The sequence below is a fragment of the Fundulus heteroclitus genome, chromosome 1 (assembly GCF_011125445.2).
Source record: "Fundulus heteroclitus isolate FHET01 chromosome 1, MU-UCD_Fhet_4.1, whole genome shotgun sequence".
Lineage (NCBI taxonomy): Eukaryota > Metazoa > Chordata > Actinopteri > Cyprinodontiformes > Fundulidae > Fundulus > Fundulus heteroclitus.
In genome coordinates this window covers 26121568-26134651 of record NC_046361.1, presented here as the reverse complement: position 1 = coordinate 26134651, position 13084 = coordinate 26121568, and the positions used below count along the sequence as shown (strand labels likewise).

Genomic DNA, 13084 nt, shown 5'->3' with positions numbered 1-13084 from the left:
TGTCAATGTTTTGTTGTTACGTTTAGTCACTAAGAGACGGCTCATCACCCCGACTAATGTTATAGTGTCTGGGTTAGAAAGCCGAAACCATTCATAAAAACCTGTTAGACAACTTACTTACAGAGCGAGGGCTCGTGCACACCGAATCTGTTTCAGTTAACTTCGCAGATGGTCCTAATTCTGACTAAATATTTGGCTTAAATGCTAAATGACAGATGGGTGAGGAGCTGAAACGATCAGGGTCCGTCGAGCAAAACTCTCAGGATGAGATTAGACGGTGAGGGTTGTGGCGTTCGTACTCACGGTGACTGGAAGCTCACTGTCGCTGGAGCTCAGCTGTCCGTTGATGGTGCAGTGGAACAGCTGGTCGTTATGGAAGCTGATGTTACAGGGATAGGAGCCAATCATCACAGAGTATTCCTCCGGCACCAGCTCCAGCTCGCTCGGCACTTTCTGCTGCATGACAAACAGAAATAAAACACGTCAGCTGGTCAGTGCTAAGAGTTGGGTCCTCTTGGAAGAGGCCCCCGGATTATATAAGTGCAAAACTTTGACCCACATACAGCACATTGCAATAGCAGCCATTTCTCTCAATTTTGCAGGACACCTAACAACGCAAATCTCCCTCTACGCTCCATCCCCACAGTGAAACACGGTGGAGTTAGCATCATTCTGTGTGAATGCTTTTCTACAGACGGGACAGGAAAACAGGTCACAAAATCCTCAGCTCCCAGAAACCTTAGATAGGAGCAAACTATTGCTTCCTCTAAATCGGAACTGAAAGCAATTTTTCTTAACAACAGCTTTTGATCAAAGAATCTTGCTAATTCAAAACTGTTAAAACTTTTTTCCCCCTTTTATGCAATGCTTGTGTGCCTTGGACTTGTGTCTTATTTTCTTTTCTTTGATGTCCTACAAAGCACTTTTTATTGCCTTTTTATTTTGTGCATGAATGGTGCTCTATAAGAAAACAATCTTGGTCGCCTTCATGGGAAGATTAATAGATATAACTGCAGTTATACTGGAGAAAGACCTGTTCAAGGCTATAAAAGACTTGATAACGGCATAGAGGTTCACCTTTCAGCATGACAACAAGACTAAACGTACAGACAGTCTTTAATGGACTAGTTTAGAATATAACATGTGATAAAATGGTCCAGTCAAAATCTTGACCTTTGTCATCCAGTAGAGAATGTGTGGCAACACTTGAAAACTGCTGATTGCAGATGTTCTCCCTCCAGTCTGACTGTACTTGAAATAAAATGAGCTAAACTATTATTCTCTGGAACACACACACACACACACACACACACACACACACACACACACACACACACACACACACACACACACACACACACACACACACATACTATTTACTAATTAGGCGACTACTGAAGTAAATTGGTTGCATTTAACTTTATTTCAAGGTTTGAGAGTAAAGGGACTGAAAACAAATGCATGTCTTTAAATGTGTAAACGTAAAGAAAACTGAAAAGCATGCATTATTTTCCTTCCAGCGCACAATTATTATAAATTTGAGGCTATAGTGTGTCACAACATGAGACGTTTCCTGGTGTAAGGCCTAAATTTGCTAGGCTTATATATATATGTGCTTAAAAAAGGTCCAAACTGCAACAAGCAGCTAGGTCTGCAGAGGATCGTCATGGCTGACCTTCTCTCTATTCAGGTTTTATACAGATCAAGGGTTGGGGAAAGGGCAGCTAACATCTCTGCAGACCCCACCCATCCTGCACACAAACTGTTTTGACTTTTAAACTCAGGTCGGCGCTACAAAGCACTATTTCAAAACCAGCCGCCACAGCTTCTTCCCCCAGGCGGTCACTCAGATAAACAAGATGAACACCTTACAGCCACAGTAGTCAGCTACACTGAAACTAAATAACCATATTTTAACATAACCCACAACCTCCATCTTTTTTCTTTTTTCTGTGCATCCAAAAAAATCAGCAGCTAATATATTTATACCAATTGTCCGTACGCTGTGAGCCGTAGTCAAATTTCTTGATTGTGCACAAAATCAGAATCTGCTTTACAGGGATTCAAATAACCTAAGTTATCTAGGCTGGGCTTCAGCATTTCCCCAGATAAACCCATGATGGTCATGATCTGAGTCCAGACCAACACTCTCAGCGCCTTTACCGAGGTCTGTAGCAATAAATCTAACTGTCCTACTTCTATCCAACGGCCCCTCTCAATGCTGGGAGCTATATTAATTAAAGGGACCCTCCTCTGATTTTACACTTTGCGTGTGACTTCAAGTCACGTGGAGTGGCAGACCTCAGCCGTTTAATACAGTTCCACTTTGTCTCCTGGGTGTCCACAGGGAGCTTTCTACAGTCTGAGAAAATTATTCCTACTGCTGGTGACGTCACCCCCGCCGCCTGGGGCTTTACACACTGCTGGCTTGGAAAGAGAAGGATGCCTGTCTGCCAGTTAGGGTTCAGTAACATTTTTAATTAGGAAGCATTTTGGGAAATTTGTAATGTTAGGCCTCATCTAGAGTGATCCCAACCATGTCCCTTAATCTAAAACTCAGGATATATCCGCCTTCGCTGCTTCATCTTTTGTTTGTGCGTCTGCTGCAAATCCCAAACTGATCTAGAGGGACGAGATTAAATTGGATGGAATAATACTTTAATGTGAATACCATAAAGTCTCAGCGGATCTTATGGATTTCTACTCAGAGCGTCTTCCACAGCAGGGAGCTTTTTATTGGGTCTAATTTTTACAGCTTTCCTTGTTCATCGCATAGACGCTCTGCTTCTCCTATGTGGGTGGCCGTCTTTCCAGACCAGGTTCTCTACCAAAGACCCGGCAGGTTCTGCAGAGAATCTTGAATTTAGACAGGGGTTTTAGATGCTGGAAACACTGAAGGTTAGATCCCCCTCTCTCTTTGAGCTGAGGCTACTCTTCCTTCATCTACATTTTAGTCAGACACCAAAATGCCCAGCTGGTTAGGCATCACAAGCTTGTCAGTCTAGATTAGATGAGGAGACCCAACAGCATCATCGCACCTTGTCTTTTTCCATCATCTTGACATGTGCCTCCACTTTTACCTTTGCACTTTTAATACCTGATTCTCCAGCGTTTTAGACGGATTGGAGTCCGGATTTTAACAGGCCCATAAGCAAAGCGCGGGTTCCTTTCATTGGCAGCATTACCATTTCTGCAGGATTGCTGCTGTCCTCGTTCATGGCCCGTTATCGGTGAAGCCGAAAGCAAAAGTTGCAAAAAAGGATGACACGCACACCCTTGAAAATTTCAACAAGGTCAATCCGCAAAGTGCGACAAATGTTTGCAAATGCACACAAAAGCAGCAGAGATGTCCTTTATGTAAAACCACAATGATCACATGACTGAAGCAGGATACGGCCTCTGCAATTAACGTGGTATAAACAATGCTGTGATTGCTTATTGGAAGGACGACCCGGGCTACAGAAATCTGCCCCGTTTGTTTGAAACTGCAATTTCCCTTCAGTACAACTGGGCCAAGTCAGGAAGCGTGTGTGTGTGTGTGTGGGTGTGTGTGTGTGTGTGTGTGTGTGTGTCACCAGAGGGTCTCCTTTCTTTGATTACACCCAGAGGGTCCCCACAGGATGCAGCCTCTTAAATCTTTGTCAAAAAGTGCTTTGTCACAACAAACACGTACACACAGCAGAAGTGAAAACCGTCACTTAGACGTTATGATGCTTTGTAAAAAATTTGATCCACGGATAGAAAATGCTCAATATTTTCACAGAAAACCTGGTTGGACGAAATAGATGTTTTTTCGAACCCTGAAGAAAGATGCGCGGCGCAGCCAAACCCCTTACCTCCTGGTCCTGGCAGGCTAACAAGCCTCCTATTAAACAAACACATTCTGTGTGCAGCCTCCCCTCCCCTCGGGTCCTCCACAACTGCAATCCACCTTTCCGAGTGAAGCAGGAAAAAAACGACAGACGAGTCGCCCATGTAGGCAGGCTGAGACAACGATTCCTGCAGCGACCTCCTCCTAGCACACACTAACACATAGAGAGGAGGTGGCATCATGTTCAGACATCCTTGTCTGTGCTGTTCCATGTGCGTGTCGCGCAGTGTCACAGCCGGCAGCCCTTTAACGTGATGGATTCAAGCAGACAGGTGCTTAAATCAGGCAGAACGCACAAACATGGGGCCTCCCACTGAGCTGCCACCGCGCCCCTCCCTACCCCGCTCACACCTCCAACAGAAATCAACATGCTTAGGAGGAGAGGGTCTTTGATGTGTTTTATGTGCCTCTGGTTTATGTGAATATAAATAAGGACACTCTCAGCTCTGTCTGATGTACACTGTCGGGTCTGTCTTGTTAAGTAATGATTCTGGAGCCATGAAACATGTAAGGGAGTAGCATCACTTGTTGGTGGCTTTTAGGGACCAGAAATATTCATCTTTGGGAATGTTAGTCGGTCTGCTTGGCCTCATCAGAAGAATAAATGCACAATTTATTTCTGATTATTTGAATATTAACCAATAATAAGTACGAGCGATTTATGTGTCCGGTTATATTTGGCTCCACTCTGTTTCTCTATAAAAACCCATTTTTTGACCCACAGGATGAATCCTGCATCATTGACCATGACGTTAGTTTTTATTCATATAAAAGGACATGAAACTGTTACATTTCAGCCAGTCAGAAATTGTGTAGGGTTTTTCCAAGCACAAATCTTGATAGCGCACTCTCAATAATTAATAGCTCCCCGAATAAAGATGTGTGATAGTCTTAAAATAAATGAAACCTTTACTGAAGTAGAAATAATTACGCTTTCAAAATACGAGAAAGAAAAGATCCAACATTTAACTTGAGTGCATTGATTCAGTTTTAGATGTTACAAATTGCTGGTGCCACAACTAATTGCAACCCTCCCGCTTCTGGTAAAAAAATAAAAAAATAAAAAAATAAAAATCCCAAAAGCATGTTTTGTTATTTGTGCAAGTGAATCAAAGGCTCTGAGAACATTTATGTGGTAATGCCTAACTGTTTGCCTGTTTATAGCTTGTCTCTTTTAATCATCTCTTTAAAATAGGAAACACAACGCGCCATGCATGAGTCAAAACGTAGCCACATGAATTACCTATATCTGAAGGCAGAGCAGTAAATAACATCTTTAAAACAACTGGAACTGTGACAGCCAAGGCTGGATTAGGACCCCAGTTTATCTTGCAACTCCACAAAGTGAGCAGGAGAGTAAGGGAAGTTCCCTGTTAGAGAACTGCAGCCATGAATGATTTCTAAAGGGGCAACAAATATACAAGGTCTGCCTTTATTTACTCAAGGATTTGTCCAGGTCTTTTCCACGTTGCCAATACTTGCGAATGATGCTCCACTCTACTTATAGAGCTACAGTAAAAGCAGAAAACAAATGTTAGCAAACTAAGCTAAGATGTTGTACCCGCTCAAAATGGCGGTGCAGAAATTTTTTATCTAAACACTGAGCACAGGCACGCGGACAAGCGGTTTCTACATTAGCAAAACAAACATTATACAGAGGGGAAATCTAAATGCAAATAGATACAGTAATCCATCCAAAGTCACAAAAATGCTATTTTAATATTCACCACTGAGTTTATAATACAATGTTTATAATCCCTCTACAAAACCTGACCTGCATATAGTATAGACAGTGGGTGGGTGGGGTAGTGTGTGTGTGTTATCTATCTATCTATCTATCTATCTATCTATCTATCTATCTATCTATCTATCTATCTATCTATCTATCTATATAGTATAGACAGTGGGTGGGTGGGGGCGGGGTAGTGTGTGTGTTTATCTATCTATCTATCTATCTATCTATCTATCTATCTATCTATCTATCTATCTATCTATCTATCTATCTATATGTGCATGTGTGTGTGTGTGTGTGTGTGTGTGGGGGGGGGGGGGGGGGGGACACATACAGGCAGTATTTCATGGATACTGACAAAAAGCTTTTAGAAATCCCAGCTCTATGGTTAATCATCATAGCAGCATCAACTTACATTGACTACCGTCAGGCTAACATGTCAAACTGTGCATCAAGCGAATGAGGAGCATAACATTTTACGCACTGTTTAATGTTTATAAAATCAATTTAGTAATGCGCATTTTTGCAATATTTTTTTTTTTTAAAAAGCATCATATTTTTATTAACATGTTTAAAAAATGCAACAACTGCACCCAGTGTTATTTGTTTGGTTCACCTCGGTTTTCTACATGTTCAGTGAGAGAAATCTAGCCGGTTTTGGGACTTGAACAAGTGAACTGAGGTCAACCTGAATGTCTGAGGTGTATATGTACTAAAGTGATCATCAGCAAGAGGATCTGTATGTGGATTTGTTAAAATTCCTCATATTTGTTCAAAGATGTAGGTAGATCCAAAGAGAGCCACCATCCTCCGTGCTAACCACCTCAAGTGTGGAAAGATTTCCTCTTCCAGTGTGGAATAAAACTCCGACAGTGAAACTGATTTAAAATACTCAGATTATCAGACGGCAGATCAATGGGTTCAAGCTGGACATCACTGGTTGCATTATCTATGCCATCAGTAAAGGGAGAAAAAGCCAAGTGCATTTCACTCTCAAATGTTTCTAAGCCTTCAAATCTTTTTTGAAAACTCGCCGTGCAGCTCCCCTAACATGGATGAATATGTGTGGAGGTGATTAGCTGATAGGGCGACTTCCTGCAGAGTTGGTAAGTGAAGGAGAATATTGCCCTCTAATTGACTTGAAAGAAACATCCACTTTCTGATGAAAGCTTGTCACCAAGCTGAACATTTCATGTTCATAGAGGCCCTTGCCTTGCAGCTTAGTATATAGTTTGTTCATTAGTGCATTCTCATCAACAGCAAAGACCAGATCTGGCATCCAGTGTGCATCTGAGATGTTCTGGGATGTCATTGTCTTTCTCTCTTGAATCTCTGCTCTCAGGTCCCATTCTCTGTAACCTTGCCCAGGCCGAGCCATCTCACAGCGGTCTGGTAGCCTGTGTCACTGAGTTCACTGTCATACTACTTTAACAATGAGGCAAACTGTCTGTTACTCAGGGTCCTTGCACTAATGAAATTAGCTATTTTAGTAGCAACATCAACAAACATAGCACATTTTTTAGCACTGACTTGCACAACATCTCATAAATGACACAATGTACAAACATCAGTTTCTGTTCTGGGTTAATTTCAGTCACTTTTTCTTGCATCCGCTTCAAAAGTCCACCATTTTTCCCTTTCAGATTTGGACAGCCATCAGTTAAGGCACTTCAACGGGGAGCGATTTGGTCTCAGAGGTAAAAGCATCCATCGAGACTCTGAGACTAAAATGGGACAAACCGGTAGGTGTTATAACCGCTAGCTGTCCATGGCCTTCACTCACTGCATAGCTGCTAGCTCCTCTGTCGCCTCAAACCCACGCTCAAAGATAAGTAACGAGGCTGTATCACAAACATCACCACTATCGTTCAGAGCCCATGAAAAATAGGCAATTTTTTCCCCATTTTCTTTTGCGTCTGACGTCCCACAACATTCTCGATCCGCCTCGTGTCTTTTTTTTTTTTTTTCCTTAGGGCAAACTGGAACTGCAGACTCCACCAAACAGTCTGTGATAAACTCCCCATCACAGAATGCCTCACCACATCTTGCCATTTTGTGGGATATTGCAAAGCAGGTCCTGACTGCTGTATCCCTGGAAGAGTGGAGCTTAGTGAAAAGATCTCTGTTGGTTTCACGGTTTAGCTAGCACATGGTCTGAAGCTCGTCCACGCTCTGCTTCTGTCAAATTATTGTACATATATCCATGTTTTATTATTCTACTGCTATTATCTGCACAGTTCTTGTATATTTATCATTACGGAGGTTCAAACTGTAAACCTTGAGCATTCCTTTATGTTCTCCACACGCTAATCACAAAGATTTACGGATCATTTTTGTAAAATATGATTTTTAAAACCATGCTTTGTTATAAACATAACTAACTGCTAAGTAAAAAGTTTCTGAGGCGCACGGGCACACAGCAGATGCAAAGGGAGCAATAGGGGCCTTCAAAGTAAAAGCCACATCACAGCAGTTTGTGTACCTATATCAAAGTAATAGGTACTTGCAAACTCACGTGGGTCGGCCAAAAGTAGTTAGCGGGCAGGTTGTAGCCATAAAATGCCCAGATCTGATATTGAACCTTGGTATATTTATGTCCACTGGCAGAAACATAGTTTGATGGTCTTTCAAGATATGCAGGTTTAATTTCCTGTCACAGACGTAGTTCTTGGTTAAATCAAAAATAACTTTAAATCTAAATCTGCCAGGACTATGAGTAATTCTGTAGCTATAGCAAAATTACTGTTCAGGACATCAAACAATAATATAAACGGTCCAATTTCAATATTGAGTACATATTACATATACAATTCAGCCTATTAACAACAAACATCTTTTGTGGTTAGCCCCAAACCAACTTCACACGCTCTGATAAGGGGTCTGGTTGACTGAGCAGCAGAGGAGTGCAGACAGGAAGTGGTTTCGAGCTCCAGCATGCCACAAAACAATGCGAGCGAATTGGAGCGCCAGTCATGTAGTTCAGGGCTTGGAAGCTGAACTGACACTTAGACTAAACAGTCAAGTTTTTTTTTTTTACAAATTAAAATATTTTCTAAACGAAAAGCAGCAGAGACGATCATGAGGTGAAAGCTCATCCATAACCATGCACCATGCATGCTTGTCACGGTTATAACTGTTTACATGAAATGCTTAGATTTTCTCTGGTGCTCTGCTTTAAGGCACCGGTGATTGTTCTGCCAACCAGAAGGGAACCGAGAGCAGAGCAGGCTCTCGTGATCTCACACAGCAGTCTTTTAGTAATTCCCTACTGAGTGGTTAAGCAAAAACACAGCAAAAACCATCACATCACCTAATGGTGTGCACAAATCTAAAATAACGAACAAGCACCTGTTCTTTATTTCCCACTTTAAAATGAGTTGTCAATATATGCCAGTCAGCTGCTTCCATAAAGAGGTCCCTGAAGCTGTTTTTCCTCATAGTTAAAAACTGAGTCAGCCATTTTTCTGGAAACATAAGTAAGAAACTCACAAGTCTTTTTTCAACAACTGAGAATGCGCAAGACCGTCTTATCTGCTCTTCCGCTCCTCAGGGGGATTGCGTGAAAAATCTCCCAAATCCACCCTGGTCTTATTTCTTCCTCTTCTTCTCATAACCTTGTACATGATTTACTTCTTGCAACTCTCAGCCATATCTAAAATATACAGGGAGAGCAGCGGAGCTACAGTGAACGGCTAACACCGAAGCTAACCGGATACCTAAACATTAGAAATGAGCAGCCAGCAAGCGGAAACTAACAAGGGACGAGCACGCACACTTGCATTATGTGAGCGCGTCAGCATGATGGTCATGTGGGACAACCAATAGATAAGATGATACCCCTGGAACTAGAGGGACAGAGGGGGCGTGGGCAGGACCAGTCCTTGACCAATCACGACCATTCGGTCTGAATAGCCGTGATTGGTTAGATTTTACAGTCCTGCAGCTTTCACAAATATCTTTTTTTTTTTTTTCATAATGTATTGACTACTCTCAGGAAGGAAGGACTCTTTCACCCAGTGTAACAAAAAGTGTTTCAGAATAGGATTACCAACTATACCAACATCTCATATTTTAACCGATATTCTAAAACCAATGTGAAACCAAATCACCACACTACTATGGGTATCTTACTACAAGTATATATGATAGCTTTTAAGGAAAGCAAATTTTCAGAGTTCAAATTAACTTCATTTTTGATATCTTTGAATATTTTCTTATTACCTGCAGATCTGATTAAAAGCTGTCTGAAATAATCAAGTCAGCACCGAAGCAGTACAAATGGTGGGAAACAACAAGGAAATATTTTTAATAAAAGCTGGTTAATAATAAATAACCTAGACTGAACAAGAGCAGAACACAGCAGGGTACGCAGAGTTTTTGGCCATCCTGTCTCAGCATTGTAACTCACATTGATGATGAGAGTCAGTGGCTCTCCTGAATGGTGTTTGATCTGCTTATCCTTGTTGGCGGTGAAGAACTGTGGGTCCTCCACATATCCCAACTGGAAGTGCTCTTCATGAGGCTCCCCGTCCTCTTCCTCTGGCCTGTCATCGGCGGAGGAAGGGCTGTCCCCCGCGTAGCGGACCCCGTTCAGGACGAACTGCACCGACGTTTCCTGGCAGTGGCTGGACTCTGGAGACAGGCAGGTGATGGTGGAGGGGGAGAGCACGGTGCAGTTCTGCAAAAGAATACAACAGAAATAAATCTAACACATGCCAGATAATAATATGTGTTTTTTTTTTTTTTTTTTTTTGGTGTAGCACAGCTGATGAATTGCTTACTGTTTGTCCTATTTCCAGAACATGCATGGTGACACTCTGAACCAGATCAAAACCTTGACCCTTAACTGTGATGATCCTGCCACCACTGTGACACAAACACATAAAAATGATTACATCGCCGCCACAAAAAAAAAAAAAGCCACTAATCTGCTCATAGTGCTTTTTGGCAGTGTACCCACCTGAGGAAGCTCTTCGTTGGGTGGATGGAGCTGATAGTTGGGTTCTTCTCATAGGTGTACATGACACTAAGCTCTTTTTCCTGGCAAGGACGGTCCTCAAACTCCACGCACACCGTCGCTGTCACTGGCACGGCGTCTGCCTCCAAGCTTGGAGGCATGATGCATTTAATCATCTGATCCATTTTCCTGCAAAAAAAAAAAAAAGATAAAGTGAAAAGATGCAAACACTGTAACCACACACCTCGTGATGTCTAGAAAAATGTTTAATCCAAAAAAAAAAAAAAAAAAAGTTTCTGATTACAGCTGCAGTTACATTTTTTGCTGCTTGGCAGACTTTCGCAGAAGTGGTGGAGCTATTTTGGTATGCGCTATGGCAACAACTAGAAGTGCTGAATTTAATCTTGTGAGAAGTTATGCAGAACTTGCAAAGCAACGCACTCTGAATATTTAATTGTCACTTCATGCATTTAATATCCACTATTTAAAAAAGGAAAGCTATTAATACGTGGGAAGGAAAAGAAACCATGCAAATGATTTGTAATTGTAATGGGAAGGAATTCATGCAGACTTGCAAAGCAGGGTCAAATCTAAAAAAAAACAAAACAACGACGTCCAAACAACCTGAGAACGATAATACAAAAAAAAAAAAAAAAAAAAAGAGAAAGGTACTACTCACTCTGTGATGGTGCACTCCTGAGTTTTGTTGACCTTGACTTTAACCTCTGAGCCGATGTCCAAATGTTCTCCATGGATCGTCACTCTGGTTCCTCCAGAACGAGAACCCTTTTCTGGGTATATGGACTCCACACTGGGGACCTGTACTCAGAACGACAATGGAGCACATGAAAAACAAGACATCAGAAGCTGGACACTTCACAGCTTCTCCCACTTCTCTTTTTCCCGCTGGCTAGTCAACATTTCTCCTCCATGACACAGTCCTTTGCAAGAAATAAAAATCACTTTTCTTCCTCTGACGTTCAAATGTCCAGTTTTTGCAGATATGCTGAGACAGGTGCTGTCTGTAACGGTAAAGTCCTGAGGAAAACTGTGACCACAACCCATGCTGCACCGCGTTATGTGTGAGTGAATGTGTGAGTGAGGAGTGAATGCTGCTTGTCGGGACTTTGATGCAATCAACTGGTTTCCTTATATAGGACATTTTTGACCAATCTGTATAAATCTGACCCAATCTGTATAATATGATTGAACTTGACTTTGTAAAGTGCCTTGAGATGACATGTTTCATGATTTGGCGCTATATAAATAAAATTGAATTGAATTGAATTGAATGTGCAGCTGAATCCATTAGCCCTACAGGCCCAGGCCATTGTAGAACAGTCACTCTGTACCGTGCAGTTCCTTGCAAAAGAATTCATGCTTCTTAAACAAACTGCAATGTATTTTAGAGGGAATTTATGTACGAGACCACTATAACGTAGTGCAAAATTGTTAAAAGCCATGAAAATGAACGCATAGAGTATCTAGTATAGTGTAGAACAAACAACATCATGAAGACCAGCAAATACAGCAGACAGGTCAGGGATCAAGTTGTGGAGAAGTTAAAAGCAGGGTTGGGTTATAAAACAATATCTAAAGCTATAAACATTCCATAGACCAATGTTCAGTTCAGCATCCAAACATTGAGAGGAGCACCACAAAAACATCGCCGCCTCGCTAAACTGACGGAGCAGGGAAGGAGACAGATATTATTAAAACACAGCCATAATAAGTCCAGTATGTAGTTTCTTTCAAGCCATCTGTTTTTTCATTGTTTTATTGTGTTTTGTGGCAAGCTTCTTAATTTATTATTGTGTGCTTAGTTTTTTTCTATTTTATCCCTTAGAGCCATTTTATTGCTTTTGATGTTGAGCATATGGTGTCAGCTGTGGCTGGTGTTGAAGCACTTCATAAATTCAGTTGGCGACGATGACGATGATGATGACGATGATGATGACGATGATGACGACGACGATGATGATGATGATGATGATGATGATGATGATGATGAAAACTGAACATTCTGGCAAACATTCAAACCATTATGTCCAGTGAGAACACGTAACACTGAACTTCATGCTCAACGTACCGTCCTGATAGAGAGACACGGTGGTGGCTGCATCATCCTATGGGATACTTTAGTTTAGAGACACAAAGCCGGCCAGAACTGATGTGGATAAACCCTTGAGCAAAATGTTTAGTGTCTCTATGGGTGCATGTGACACAAACATGTCACCGATTCGGACTTTTATTCGTACATAATGTATAATTATGCGTTGGTATGCATATTATAGCTTACAGTCGAAAAAATTTGAACAAGTTCATGGCATAAGTCAGAAAAAGTTTATGTCAGCAAATGCATATATATATATATATATATATATATATATATATATATATATATATATATATAGATAGATAGATAGAGAGAGAGAGAGAGAGAGAGAGAGAGAGAGAGAGAGAGAGACCTAGGGCGAATTATCGTCATCCAAATCTGCAGCTACCCGAATCAGCAGTCCTGCTT

General features: G+C 41.5%; 1 protein-coding gene across 2 annotated transcripts in view; it reads right to left on the bottom strand.

Annotated features, from left to right (window-relative positions):
• The window catches only part of plxnd1 (plexin D1), a 116545-nt gene that overhangs the window by 36001 nt on the left and 67460 nt on the right, over positions 1-13084 (bottom strand). For both annotated transcript variants that reach the window (XM_012863914.3, XM_012863931.3), the window contains exons 15-19: positions 11240-11379; positions 10564-10749; positions 10385-10469; positions 10012-10281; positions 304-456 (exon numbers count right to left, since the gene is read on the bottom strand). In XM_012863914.3, coding sequence (XP_012719368.2) covers positions 304-456; positions 10012-10281; positions 10385-10469; positions 10564-10749; positions 11240-11379 — 834 coding nt within the window. The remainder of the gene's footprint in view (positions 1-303; positions 457-10011; positions 10282-10384; positions 10470-10563; positions 10750-11239; positions 11380-13084) is intronic.